The following is a 14,983-nucleotide window of genomic DNA, read 5'->3' on the forward strand; positions in this document are numbered from 1 at the left end:
CCACCTGCTCCGAGAGGTCACATCCATGAAGAACTGCACGAGGGCCAGCAGGTTGTGGTGGTGATCTGACACCTTGCTCAGGGTACAGCACAGCGGCTGGAGCTGTGGGGACGGCAGGAAGCAAGGTGGGCTGCAGGAGGGCGCGCCTTCCACCCTTCGCCCTCTTAGGGTGGAAGCCAGAGACTAAGGGGCAAGGGGGGTGGCGGTCACAGAGGCCAGGGACTGGTGAGAATGTTCCCTGGCCTCCTGGTGACCTCCAAGCCTGCTATTCCCATGGAGTGCACTCGAGGTGCGACTTCAGTCCCTAGTGACGAGGCTGTGGGAGGAGGCTCAGGACATTAAAGAGGAGGCTAGGGCTTGGGCTTTGGCTTGGGGGTTCATGGTACCTGCCCGGGCCACTCATGGATGTTCTCCAGGAGCAGAAGCAGAAGCTGCTGAAGATCGGTCTTGGGTAGCAGGCGGAGGCCCACATCTAGGCCAGCTCGGCACAGGAGCTCAATCAGGCCCAAGAGCTCCCCATCAGTGTAGGCCGTTGGCTGGGCTAGGGCACACAGTGCCAGGAACTGGAGCGGAGAGAGAGCTAGGACAGGGAGGGCCTCCCTTGGGGGCCCAGCAGGGCAGGAGGGGATGGCTCTGTGAGCCCCGTGTCTGGGCTGTGCAGTGGCTGAGAAAAACAAGCAGCGAAGCCCAGAGTCAAGCCCCCCATGGGGTACTTGGGTGGCAGGCCCGGTCGTGGGGACTGTGGGCTTTCGATTGCATCAGTCCTGGCACCCGCCATGTGCTCAGTGGTACTGACCACGTGCACCTGCCCAGCAGGTCTGGAAAGTGAACAGAAGTGTGTGTCTGACTAACCTTACAGATGTAGCTCAGGCTAAGGTCCAAGGCAGTCTCTGGGGGGTTGTCCTGCTGCTGACTCCAGCTCAGGTTGATGTCGTTTTTAAGCACTCTAAGGTAAGACAAAAACAAAAGGAAGGACATGAGAGGAGGTGGATGCAAGGGGAGAGCTGAGGCGGGGGGGGGGGGGGGGGGGGGGCTGCACAAGAGCAGGGAGCCTGTGGATGGCCCATGCAGCCTGGGACACTCATGCCCTGTGTGCATGGGTCCTCTACTGCAGCATAACAAATCACCCCAACACACAGAGGCTTAAAAACAACAAGTATTTATTATGTCATGCAGCTTCTGAGAGTCAGGAATCTGGGAGCGGCTTAGCTGGGAGGCCAGGGCTCAGGGTTTCTTGGGACATTGCCTCCAAAATGTTGGGGGTGGTCTGCTATCATGTCAGGACGGAATGGGCTGGAGTCACTGCTTCCAAGCTCACTCATGTGCCTGCCAGCAGGCTTCCAGGTCCTTACACGGGGAGTCAGGGGCTGGGGGGCTCTCCACAGGCTTCCTCAACCCTACGGCCAGCTTCTGCCAAAGTGAGTGATCTGAGAGAGGGGAGAATGAGAGACAGAAGCCACAGCCTTTATAAGCTGGTCTTGGAGGTGACATCCCCATCACTTCTGCTGATCTCTACAGTCTGCACAGGCCATCCAGACTCCGTGTGGGAGTGGGAGCCACACGGGAGAGGAATGCCAGAAGGTGGGGAACCCTCGGGGCTGGCTCCCAACTGCTGCCATTCCAGCCAGGTCCCTGGATTTTCTTCTCAGGAACTCAAAGACTAGAAAATCCTACTCCATTGCCCCGAAAGAGTCTTCCTCAAGAAATTTCTTTCTTGGGCGCCTGGATGGCTCAGTCGGTGAAGTGAGGGCCTGAAGTCAGTGAAGTGAAGCTGCCTTCAGCTCAGGTCATGATCCCAGGATCCTGGGATTGAGCCCCACATCTGTTCCCTGCTTGGCAGGGAGCCTGCTTCTGCCTCTGCCTGCTGTTCTTCCTACTTGTGCTTGCTCTCTGTCTCTCTCTCTCTCTCCCTCGCTCTCTCTGAGTCAAATAAATAAAATCTTAAAAAAAAAAGAAAAAAGAAAAAAAGAATAGCCTTTGTCCATAGCAGTATAGTGACTCTTTGCATGTGTAGAAAAGTATGCCACATGGTAGCTTATGTGGGGGCCAGTTTCCAATGTCAGCCAGTAATATGGGGAAATTTGGAGTAGAAATGATCTTTGAGAACCCCTCCACAGGTCTCACACTAACATGCTGTCTAGCGACACGGCTAGTTTTGCCCAGTGCAAGACAAATCTGGTTGAGCTCAGAGGAAGTTAGAGCTTAGGGTCATAGGAAAACAACAACAACAACAACACCTCTTTAAAGACTAGAGTCACACTCAGAGTGGCAAGGGCCTTCTGGTGGGAGGGCCATCAGGGGATAGCAGAGCTGCACCACACTTGCACAAACTTCCCAGATGTCCACTCGCTGGACGAAGACAGTAGCATCCGTCTCACTAAATGATTCTCTCTCTGGTCCAGTGTACACTGCTGATTGTTGGACACTGTTGAGGTGAGCTTACGACAAGGCTCTGTGTGCCGTCTCATCCACTTCTCCACTCTTACCAACTGGCTTGGAGCTCCCGAGAACAGCGGGCTCTCCGCAAACGAAGGTATGGAGTACAGCAACCCTGCTGACCAGGGCAGCCTTGAGGGTAGCCACCTGACTGCTGACAAAGGGGCAGCCCTCCGTTCCAGCAGGCTCCAGGAAGACTCTCTGGTCTTATTTAACACTGGTGCTGCTTCTCAGAGGGGAAGGAGGAGAAATCCATCTCCAGGCACTAGGGGAATTGGTGACCACGCACGGAAGTCAGGGCGGGGGCAGTGGTTAGGACTGGGCTCAGCCATTCTTCCAGAGTTCAGCCTTTATTAGGGCCAGAGAATGGGTAAGGCTGCATGTGCACATCTGGGCACCTGCTGGGTCCGTGTCCGTGCAGGAGGGGTGTTCTGGTCTGCTCCAGCCTGTGAGCAGGCGTGGGGGCCAGAAGCTCGAGTGGGAACACATTCAGACTTCCCCAAGGGTGGGGGCGGGCACAGAAATGACTGTGACTCCACTGAAGAGGAATGGGCTTTCCGACAGGCTGGCGCTGCCAGAGGCAGCAGGAGTGTGGAAAACGTGAGCTGGGAGGGAAGTGTGTCTGTGGCAAGTGGAGAGGCCCGACAGACTCCCAGTGCGTGCTCCAGCATTTCCAGCGCCGCCTCTCCTTGGGCACAGCAGGCAATGTAATGGGGTCCTCTGTCCCTTCCCTTTCCGAGGCTCTGAGGAACCACTTCATTGGACCAGCTGCATCTGTGACTGCTATTCTGGGATGTGGCATCTGCTGATGCCCAGGCCTCCATCTCCACACTCCGAGCGGGAGGCCCCAGAGCACAGGCCTTCACAGCCTAGCCACCCCGCGCCCCTCCTGGACTTCGCAGGTTAAGAGCAAGGTGACGGTCCTACCACTGGACTCCATCGACAAAGCACTTTTTCTGTCCCAGCCCTGCCCCTCAGCCCCGACCTCCAGCTGTCTGGGTTTGGGCTCAGCCTGTGGCCAACACCCGGGAGCTGGAGGTTGGGTTATGATGACACTGTTCTATACTCACAAGTAATCTTAAGAGGGGTATGTCACTGACCTCTACCCCCGTTTCTAGATTCGTTTTCCCCAAGGGTTGAAAACCGTACTAAGTTACAGTCTGTAGGGTACACTGACATTCTCAGCAGGGGGATGGTAAGACAGGTGGATGATCACAGCACCTCTGTAACCGTGAGCCATCCTCAAGGCACCCAGGGGTCGGACCCCCACCCTGCAGGCAATGCTCTCCCCTGGACTTGTACTGCTGAACCAGACTGGACCTGTCCAGGCCCTACGAGCCAAGGTCAATGCTGCGAAGGCGAATCGATGCTGAGCTAATGGGAAGAGAAAGAAGTACATTTTACCTGGGTCAGATTACAGTGTCCTGAGATGGCCACTGACCAGCCTCCCCCACACTGGATAGGATACCCTTTCAATGGATTAACTGTCATGGAGTTACCCCTTTGGCCTCTGCACCAGGCTGCCCTTTCAGAGAACAGAGTGGATGGAGGTTCCCAGCACCTGCCTATGGCAGTTTGGTGGGCCAGTCCCGTGTATCTGATTTGGTTCAGCTGGGCTTTTGTAAGCTGGAAGCAGCCTTGGAAGACCAGCTGTTGGTGACCAAGGGCCTTCCCCACCTTCCAAGGTGAGACGGGAGCCGGTGATGGAGACTGTCTGCACAGCCATGCAGCACAACCCCCTCAAGCTCTCCCCTCTGCTTCCTGGTCGGGTGTTCGGCTCTGGTCTCTCTTTTGCCCTTTTGTCACCAGAGACCCTCCTGATTCCTCCCTCCCCAGTCTCATCACCGGGCAGAGGGCTACTGTGTTTGCAATGAGGTGGACATCGCATGGTCCAGCGGGAGAAAGACTGCATCGTTTGAAAGGAGACCTTGAAGCATTCGATGAGATGGTGATGGGTTTCAAGGAAATCTGAGATTAAGAACAAACGGTGAAAGAAAGACAGTCTTTCCCACAGTCATTAAAAAGACAGCCCAGCTGTGGGGCCATGTGCAGCAATATCTCTACCCTTGGTCAATGTGAGGGCTCTGTGGGTGCCCTGAAGGGGCCCCAGAGCACCTGTTCTTCAAGGATCCCTAGATCAGGACATCCCCGGAAGTCTGCAGAGCGGTGAATGACATGGAGCCAGCTGGCATGGGATGAACTTGAGCTTGGTCAGGAACAGGATGAGGAAGACAGTGGGGAGAAGGAAGCCTGCTCTGATGTTCCTCTTGTGGTCCATGTGTCTATGAAGTATTCCATTTCCCCGGTGGAGGAGATGCCAGAATGTTCCCAGATCTTCCTGAGCAGTTAGAAGAGCTCTCTTCCAACCCTATGATTTCCAGAGCCTCCCCAACTGCAGAGGCCAGCAAGCAGCCCGGGTAACTCACCCAGGCATCTCTGCTACCTCACATCTCGGGGAGGGCACTGGAAGGGTTTCCAGGATGTGTTTGTGTTTCAAAAAGAGGCTGTGTTCAGGCAGAAAGACCTCCACAGGGCCACAATAAGCAAGTCAGCCCTGAAGCCATCGGCCAGCTCCTCTGGGCTGGTTCTGAGGCCTCTCCGGGGAATCACAGCCAACAACACGAGGCCCAAGGGAAAAGGAAGGGTGTCCAAACGGCACGTCTGGTGATGTGACTGACCACGCAGCTCTGACGACACTCTGGGACCATGTGGGTTTGCCTTCCTCTCACACAGGGCAAATTGCCTGGTTGAGCTGGAAGTTTGCGTGCCAGGCTTTGTGTTCCCAAGAATCTGAGGTGGCAGATTTACACAGCCATTGTTCTGATGCCCACCTGTGCACCCCCAACCCCCACCATGGCCTCCAGAGAGGATGGATTTGTCCCGGACAACGCACAAGGAGCAGGAAGCCATGGAATCCTGGGGGAAGAGAGAAGGGTGGGAGAAAGTGGCGCTTTGCAGGGCGTGGAGTAAATTGGGTGGTTATAAGCCTCTGTCTACGGTGGCACCTCTCACTTCCCAGGTGGACACCAAGTGCTCATCAGGACAGTTAGAAATAGCTCTTCCAAACCCCACAGGCTCCTCAGCCCCCCTCCCACCTGCATTTGTTTTTCTAAGTGTAATTCTTCCCTGACTCCTTCTAGAAGGCGGTGTGATTGAAGCTCTGTGTTGGGGAAGAGGCAAGTGGCTTATTACACCAGATGTGGAGCTCTGCGGGAAGGGAGAGGGGCAGGAGCAAGGCAGGAGCGAGGCAGGCTGGCACATGCGTGGGGTATTTATAGCTGAGCAAGTGTGGTTTGGTCTGGTTTGGTTTGGCAGACTATTACTAAACACAGTCGTGGAACAGGTTCTTATGAAAGTGTTGGCCTTCCCTGTTCAGGAACACCCGCCTGTCCGCCACAGCAAGGAAAAGGGTCCCTGCACCTCCTGGGGCCCAAAGATTTGTCACCAGGATGGGGGTGCTGTGCTCCCGTGTAACAGCCTGTCCAGGGCTCTAAACACCCTGTTAAATCTTCTCAAAGAATCATCGAGAGAGTTTGAATGTAATATAATTTGTAGAACAAGTTTACAATATGTAACACTTTTACAACCTAGACCTAATCACTGTCCACCCAACAACAGTCATTTACATATTGTATGGCTCTATTCCTAGAGGGCAGGGACAATGGGCATGCAAATTAGTACCCACCCCCCAACCCAGCCCAGTGCACAAAGGGGGCACCCACAAAACAAATAGGCCATTGTGGAAATTACATGCAAGATTGTGCCTTGCTGGCCATGAGTTGTTATTAGGTAATGGACCAAAATTGAGGCTTGGAGGTAGACCAGAGAGATTGGGACATGTCCTGGAAGAGGAGGAGCGGGGAGGGCTCTGAGTCACTGAGGGGCAGGAAAAGATGTCAGCCCAAGCAGCAGGACCCACCCCTGCCTTGTTCTTCCGTCTCCCGAAGCTGGGAGCAGGGTCAATTACCGGAACGTTTGCCATTCGTGGTGTGATGCCCATATCCACGGGTACTCGTGTGTGGTTGGTTATTCTAGAATCCCTCAGACGGCTTCAGCATGGGGGCTAAGAGCCCGAGTCTGGGAAATTTTTTTTACTCCCCCCAAATGCACACAATTTCAAATACTAATCAGAGAGAATCTTCCATTTTTCTAACTCACAATGCTTATGGAGTTGAGGATACGACCACAAACAATAATGAGATGGATAGTTTTGTACAACGAATGGCCCATTATGCTGTATTACCTTTCTAGAATAGGAAATACTTGAATATTTTTTAGCATGAATACACGTTGAGAAGAATGCATCTTTCTTTCTCGGCTAATGTTTCGTTTTGTTTTGTTTTACCATTTTTTTTTTTTAAAGATTTTATTTATTTATTTGACAGACAGAGATCACAAGTAGGCAGAGAGGCAGACACAGAGAGAGGGGGAAGCAGGATCTCTGCCCAGCAGAGAGCTCGATGCAGGGCTTGATCCCAGGACCCAGGGAGCGTGACCTGAGCCGAAGGCAGAGGCTTTAACCCACTGAGCCACCCAGGCGCCCCTTGTTTTACCATTTTGACGGAGGTGTAACTGATAGGGAAAAACCTGTATGTATCTAAGGTGGACAAGTTGAGGGGCTGGAGGGGAGATACACAGTGTTGAAGGAATGGGAAAGGACAGTGAGGAAGGGGAAATACTCACCTCTCACCAGGCTGACTGGGGTCCAGCGCAGGGCTGCGGGCTCCCAAGCTGTGGAATGTTTCCATGACCTCTTGCAGCGAGGGGCACCACCATAGCTTGTCTCCATCTGTCAGGCCAAGGAGGGCAGAGGGTCAGGGACAGCGGATGGGATACAGCATACTACTCCCATGGGAGGGCAGGGTGTGACAGCCCCTGGACCGCTTAGCCCAAGGGGACCTGTTCCTGCCTTGTTGGGCACCGCAGGTATTTTCTGGAGGAATCCAACAACTAGGGGTTTTGAGACATGCATTGGAGCTTTGGGAACCTGTTCGTTCATTCTCCTGTCTTTAAGCTCTGGCCACCTTGAAGTGCAAGGGCCCAAGGATGACGGTGCCCTGACCTGCTCCATCAGGCAGCCGTCAGGGTGCTGAGCTGCCCAGAGCGGAGCCCGATGAAGAGACCTAAACCACAGGCCTCAGAACTGCGAGATGCGGAAGACACAAGTCTCAGCAGCCCCGGGCCCTTCGCCGCTAAGGGCTGAGGCCAGCTCTGGGCCTCGTGCTGACTCGGTGCTGTCCTTGCAGCAACAGCGGGGTGTTGCCAGGTCCAGGATTCCAGCCCAGGGCCCTCCCCGCAGCCTAGGATGTGTCTCTGCAGCCAGCCTGAGCTCAAGGTAGCACTGTCTCTTGACTAGTCTAACAAAACATGACCCGTAATCTGATCTCACCAACAGTGAGGGAAAACCTTCCGGACTCGGGGCTTTCTTTTGTCAGACTACTTAAGGACATTTTTCAGAACCAGGAAACTAGAAAAACAAAAACCAGTGTGGAGGATCCTATTTCCCAAAGATGGCTGCAAACCTGTCTGCCTCCCACAGGCTCCATACCCCACCGAAAGGCGGAGTCCACGTCTCCACACTGGTCCTTCCTCTACAGCATCTTACTGATTGATACACGGGCCTCTCTTCTACGTCTCCCCATTAGAATGTAAATTCCATGAGGGCAGGGCCCACTGGGCACTCGGGAGTGCCTGGAGGGTGGGGAGGGAAACTGAAGACCAGCGGTAAGATAAGCTGGCCACGTCAGGGATGTTGACTGATGTCGACTTTGACAGATGAGGCGGAATCAACAGCTTGGAAATGGGGCGAATAGGCTGTTAGCAGCAGGTGGCTGGCCCTAACCATTCTGGGGCTAAGAGTTCCCTCTGAAAGGCCCACTTCAGTGGGTTCTCCCGTGTGCTGGAACCATTCCAGGCGCCCAGGATAAAAAGGTGGCAGGGTTTAGGTGGGGAAGACCTTGACCTCAGGGAGCTCACGGTCTAGTAGAGAGGGGAGTCAGGCAGAGAAATAAATACAGGAGAGTGTATTCAAAAGCAAAGCAGGGGAAAGGTGAAGAGCCTACTCAAGAGAGCCTACTCCAGTTCACTGGAGGTTGGGGGCGAGGGGGTGGGGCGGGGGTGAGGGTGTGGGTGGGAGGGAACATGGCACAGGTCACAGGAAAGGAAGCAGGTAGACAGCAAAGGACAGAAATGACCATGGCAGAGAAGTACGGAAGAGCATGGCAGCTCAAGGTGAGAAACAAAGCATCCTCAGCACCTTGAGAAGTTGTGGCAACAGTCTGGTATGGCTGTCAGAGGGTCTCTGAACCCTGTCCAAGGCCCTCTCTTCCACTGGCATCCGGTGTCTCTCTCTTTAGAAATGTATATGGGTCGGGGCTCACCCAACAAGTAATTAGACTCTGGGAGGAGGAAAAACTTTCTTGTTTGTTTTTTTTCTCTCAGGCAACTTAACAAGTAAGAGTAATGATACCCCTTGCCCGCTTCACAAACGAGCTGAGAAGAATGAAGTCTGCAAAACACAATGAGATTTCACTAGAGAGAGAGAGAGAGAGAGCGAGCATGAGCGCTGTTACTAGGCCCCTTGGGGGTTGTGCACGTTCGCACACGCACGTGTGGGCGGGCTGACGAACTTTCCAGGGAGGGAGGATGTGTGTGCAAAGAGAATTGGCCTAGGGTGAGGCCCTGGAGGCCCAGCTGGGGCAGGGGGGAACAGCCTGCCAGCAGTGTAGGACCCCAAAGGGTGCTGTGCACAGCTGCCCTCAACCCTCCTCCTCAGCTCGTGCAGGTGCATCCGCTGCTTGTTTAAAGTCCCTTGGGAGCAGCGGCTGCGAGTGCGGGGTGCCACTAGCTCCAAACCTGGAGCCGCGCACTGTCCCCTTCCCTGCCCCCACCTGGGAATGGCTCTGCACCACTGCTTGACCCCGGCTGACAGGTCAGGAGAGGTTTCAGAGCAAGGGGCCTGGGCTGCCTCGGGATGTATCAGGCCCCATCAACAGCACTGGAGATTGGTTAAGTGACGAGGACAACGAGGATGATGACGGGCGCCCGAGAGCGCCTAATTAACACTGCCTCTAACTAGGCCATGCGCTCAGCTTCTCCTAAGCACGGAGTGTCCGGAAGGGGGGGTTTTCCGGAGAGCTGACACAGACCAGAACTCAGCCAGGCTGCCAGCTCTAGCTCCCTCCCTCTGCTCCTCCACACCCACACCACAGTCCCTGGAGGCCATTCCCCAGGGGAGCAGCAGAGGCCCTGTGCCTTTTTAAATGCCAGTGCTGGCAGCCCTGAGCTCCCAGGCTCTGCTTTGAGGCTGAGAGTCTGGAAGCGGCCCTCTGGGTGGTTTTCCTGGGATGGAACCCATGCTCTGGGGGAAGGCAGGGGAGGAAAAGCACGCGGCCTAAAATAAAAGTGACTTTTCCATCTGTGCCTCAGAAGAAGCGTTACTTCACGTAACACCACCGCCTCCGCTCTCCTGGCACCACTGTCAGGGAATGGGAAAACCACACACACATCCCAAGAACCTCCCTCGGCTTAACGTGCTGGCCCAGCAGCTCCCCTCCACAGGCCTCCATCACACCTTCCCACACAGCAGATCCCATTCTGGGTCTTAGCGGGTTGATGACAGGGCACAGGGTCTGCCCGACTCTGGTCTCTTTCTCCCCCTCCCCGGAACCCCAAATCGAATGGTTAATGAATGTTCAGGGTAGCTGCCTGAGGAGGGCCAACCATCTGCCTGGGTCCTGATTCTTGACGCCATCTTAGAGACCCCACAATTCTCCAGGAGGGGTGTCCCCACCAGCCGTAATAGGGAGGTGCTTATTCCTCAGGAAAAGTAAGCAACTACCTCATCAGACTTGAGCCCAGATCCCAACTGGAGCGGCCTCACAACTTTGAGGGGAAGCTTACTATCTGTTGAACATAATCAGACCCAGTTAAGAGGACCCAATTGGCTTTATTAAGCCATTCTGCCATCATGCAGGCCACCCCCCCAGCAGGGAGCTGGGCGCTCCAAGGAGTTGAACAAAACGGAAGGGTTTTTATAGGGAGGAGGGTGGGGCAAGAATGTTATTAGTGAAAGAAAAGAAAGGATTGTTCCTTGCAAGGTAACCTTCCCTTAGGAGAAAGGGCAGGGGGGTCTTAGTATACAGATAGATTACCTCATTGACGTCTATCAGAAAATGCCTGACAGACTTAAGGGGGTGGGGAGGGAGGCAGAAACTGTAGTTAGGTTAGGTTTTAAGCCCCAGTTTGGTGACTTGGCCTAAGTGACGCCATACTGGGTCTGTGGTTTTCTTTTTAACAAATCTTACATTTTTTTAAAAAAGATTTGTTTATTTGAGAGAGAGAATGGGAGTAAGTGCACATGCTGGAGTGGGGGAGGGCAGAGGGAAAGAATATCCAAGCAGACTCCGCCCTGAGCATGGAGCCAGGACTCCATCCCATGAGCCAGGAGATCAGGACCTGAGCAAAACCTGTTAAGAGTCAGACGCTTAACCAACTGAGCCACCCAGGCGCCCCTCTCACCATTTCTTGTCCTCCTGATTGTGATTACTTAACTTCCCTCTGACCTTCTGTATTTAAATTTACACGTGTCTCAATATCACTGGCTTTAGGCAATCAGTTTCAGCCTGTCATTTAAACTTTTCACTGCTCAGTAAACAGTAACTGGACACCAGGCATTCTTCTAAATGCTGGGGGCCCAGCAATGAACAAAAGAGACAAAGTCCTGGTCTCATGGAGCTGATGGTTGAGCAGGGAAACAGACAAAACACATGAAGAATAAACACACCAAGTGAAGCCAGGTGTTACAAATGGCTGGAAATGAAAGGCAGTTGGGGTGCTGTGGGGGTGGAGGCAGGGGGAGCTAGAGACAGGAGGAGGAGCCCTGGGTGCACCCTGAGGCCAGGCTGCCATTCCTTGTTTTTTGGGCCCAGCCAGGAACCCAGGGTGCCGGAGGGGTGCGATGCCCAGGGGTGAGAGGCTAAGGACAGAAAGCGGGAGGCAGACCCACGTGAGACAGGGAAAGACCTTTTTGCTCCTCTCCCTGTTTCTGTTCTTGCTAGGACCCGCAGCCCCACCTTGCACACACCTTAGAGTACAAATAACATAGGTCCTAACTGTAAAGGTCAAGGTGTGCATGATTTCTTTGGAGTTTTCCGGCATAGTCGATAACATCCAAGGAGGGACTGGGTGGGGTCCTCAGGTACCTATTCCAGACTCAAAGACCTTAGACATCTTGACACTAAGATCCCATGGCTCCTGGGCATAAGTGACTTGTGGAGGACACTTGGACCCTTGTCCTTGTTCTCACCAGTTCCTGGGTTCCTGAGAGTACACAGGCACCATCATCAATGAAAAGCCCAGAGCCCAAGCAAAGGAAAGACTCACTCTCCTCTCCCTTCTGAGCCCCTCGCACAACCCATCTGGTATACTCTATCACTAATGCTATTGGATCAACTCTGCTCTCACTTCCTCCTGGCTCACTTTGATTTCTATCCGGTTCGAAGCCAACAACCTTCTTGACTGGCCCTGTGGGTGCCCCTCTGGGTCCTCGGGCCCCGCCTGCCCGCACCACACCCACTCTGCCTACTGGGGCCAGGAAGCAAGTGGTCTCAGGAGGATGGAGCGATGTGATCAAAGGAATCCCTGTATGTGGTAAATACACAAAATTCCATCAAGTCTGTATTTTAAAAACATGTGCATCTCATTGGCCCAACTACAATGTGAGCAGGGGAAGGAGCCTGGCTTTGTCCCCGGCTTGGCGCTGCCTCTCACCAGGGACAGAAGCATGTCCGGGGCCGGATAAGCTTCCGACCCGGTAGCTCTTCTAGCCTCCCATTCCCACTGGCTCCTTCTCCAGACGGCTATACCCACATTCTTTCCAGTCTTCCTTTTGTTCTTTCCCTGCCATGCAACCCATCCCAATGACCCCTTCGCTTTCCCTTTCCTACCTGCTCACCCTGAGCTAAGGACCTCCTGCTGGTGCCCCTACAACACCATGCCTGCCTTGTTGTAATCCAGCTGACACTCCCCACCCCCACACCCTCACACACACACATGCACCCCCAAATCCACCCACCCACCACACACACATCCTCATACATACATATGCACCCCCAAATCCACCCACCACACACACACACGTACCTCCAAATCCATCCACCATGCACACCTCCCCATAGACACCCATTACACACAGTCATATAAACCCACACAACCCCCCACACCCCTATACATGCACACCATATGCCACAGACACACACAACACCCACCTACACACACACTTGTGCATACCTATACCACACCCATACTATGCACACACCCCCAACTGTACACACACTGCACATATCATGACACACACCAGACATACACACCAGACATACAGTGCCAATCCACACACACACATACACACACACACACAGAGCACCCATCCAGCTCAACCACACCCCCACCCCACCCTGACACAGAGTCCGTGTCAGCCCCTGGTCCTTTTGTTCATGGCGTGAGGGTGTATATAGGGTAGGTGAGGCCGTCCCCAGGCCACCTCTCCTCTCTCCTGCCCTCTGTAACTGACACCACTGTCACCTAACACCATGGAGCATTGCTGGCCTCCCTGTGTAGGTCAGACTTGCATTGTGCCAAACCACCAAACTGCCAGAGCTGCTAGAACTAGGTTCTGCTGAAAAATAACAAAAAGACTGAAAACAAAACAAAAATCCTACCTGGGCTTAGATAAGCTAGAATTTTATTTCTTTCTGATGAAAAAGTCTAGAAGCAGGTGGCCCACACTAGTGCAGGGACCTGACCAATCTGTAGGATCTTGAGTGCCCTTCTGCTCTGCCCTTCTCAGCATGTGCCTCTCCTTAAGATCGCCTCATGGTCCAGGATGGCTGCCAGAGGCCCAGCTGTCGTGTCTCTACTCTAGGCAACCACTTCCTCACTTTCCTACCTCAGGATGCACTATTGGGTTATTTTTAATGATGCAAGGCCCCCTCAGTATGACTCAGGAAGGCAGGAGCAAACCACCCTCTCACATTTAAAAAGCAAGAATCTGAGACGGATTTAGAGTCAATCAAGAGCTTCCCAGTAATGTCCCTGAATGCATGGCCCTTCAGGATTTCTCTCACTTTGGATTTCTGAACCTGAAATTTCTGGAATATTCCTGATGTCTACCTAAAATGAAACAAAAGATACCAAATGCTGACAAGGCTGTGGAGCAACAGGAACTCTCATTTTTTGCTGGTGGGAATGCGAAAGAGCCCTTTTGGAAGACCGTCTGGTGGTTTCTTACAAAACTAAAAACACTCTTGCCACACAATCCTGCAATTGTGCTCCTTGGTATTTACCCAAATGAACTGAAAATGTATGCCCACACAGAAGGCCGCACAGGAATGTTTACAGCAGCTTTACTAGTAGTTGTCAAAAACTGGAAACTACAAAATATCCTTCAGGAGGTGAATGGCTAAGCAAACTGTGGTACATTCAGGCCGTGGATTACTACCGAGCAGCAAGAAGAAATAAGCTCGGAAGCCACGAAGAGGCACGGAGAAACCTCCAATACATACTGCTAAGGGAAAGGAGCCTGTCCCAAAAGTCCACATACTGCATGATTCCAGCTAGATGACGTTCTGGAAAAGGAAAACTCTAGAGACAACCAAGAGATCCAGGGCTACCAGGGTTTGGACAGAGAGAGGAAGGAATGAACAGGGGGAGCACAGAGGATGTTCAGAGCAGCGAGACTACTCTGTATGATACAGGAATGATGGACACACGTCATACATTTACCAAAACCCACAGAATGTACACACAGAGTGAACACTAATATTTTTTAGATTTATTTATATGAGACAGAGAGAAAGAGAGAGCAGGGGAAGGGGCAGAGGGACAAGCAGGCTCTCTGCTGAGCATGGAGCCCAACACATGTGGGACTTGATCTCAGGACCTTGAGATCATGACCTGAGCCGAAATCAAAAGTTGAACGCTTGACTGCTGGAGCCACTGAAGCGCTCCAGAGTAAACCCTAATTTCAACAATAGCCTTCAGTTAATGATAATGTATTAATAGTACCTCATCAATCCTAACACATATACCGTACAAATCAAAGATGTCAATAGAAGAAATTAGTGTGTGCTGGGGGCGGTGCTGGTAGACCGAGGGAGTCATAAGGGAACTGCTTTCTGATCAAGTACTCTGTAAGCCTAAAACTGTTCTAAAACAACAGCAACTGGGGCAACAGTGTGTTGAGCATCTGACTCATGGTTTCAGCTTGGGTCTGATCTCTGGGTTGTGGGATCACACCACGTGTTGGGCTCTGCACTCAGCCTGGAGTTCGCTTGGGATTCTCCCTCTCCTTCTGCACCTCCTGCACATGCTCACTTTCTCCTAAATAAATAAATCTTTAAACAACAACAATAAAAATAAGGAACTCCTGAGAAAAGGGAACAGTGGAAAAGGTCTCCCTCCCACTACAGCAGGGTGGGCGGCCCCTCCCCGCCTTCTAAGGGATCTGGGGTTTGCTGCATTCTGGATCAAGGACCCAGCTGAGAACCGA

General features: G+C 53.0%; 1 protein-coding gene across 13 annotated transcripts in view; it reads right to left on the reverse strand.

Annotated features, from left to right (window-relative positions):
* Positions 1-14,983, reverse strand: part of FAM178B (family with sequence similarity 178 member B) — a 109,467-nt gene that overhangs the window by 39,384 nt on the left and 55,100 nt on the right. For all 13 annotated transcript variants that reach the window (XM_032351959.1, XM_032351956.1, XM_032351965.1 and 10 more), the window contains 4 exons: positions 7,120-7,225; positions 853-946; positions 387-563; positions 5-102 (listed from right to left, as the gene is read on the reverse strand). In XM_032351959.1, the coding sequence (XP_032207850.1) occupies positions 5-102; positions 387-563; positions 853-946; positions 7,120-7,225 (475 nt within the window). The remainder of the gene's footprint in view (positions 1-4; positions 103-386; positions 564-852; positions 947-7,119; positions 7,226-14,983) is intronic.

This window comes from Mustela erminea, chromosome 7, assembly GCF_009829155.1.
Source record: "Mustela erminea isolate mMusErm1 chromosome 7, mMusErm1.Pri, whole genome shotgun sequence".
NCBI lineage: Eukaryota > Metazoa > Chordata > Mammalia > Carnivora > Mustelidae > Mustela > Mustela erminea.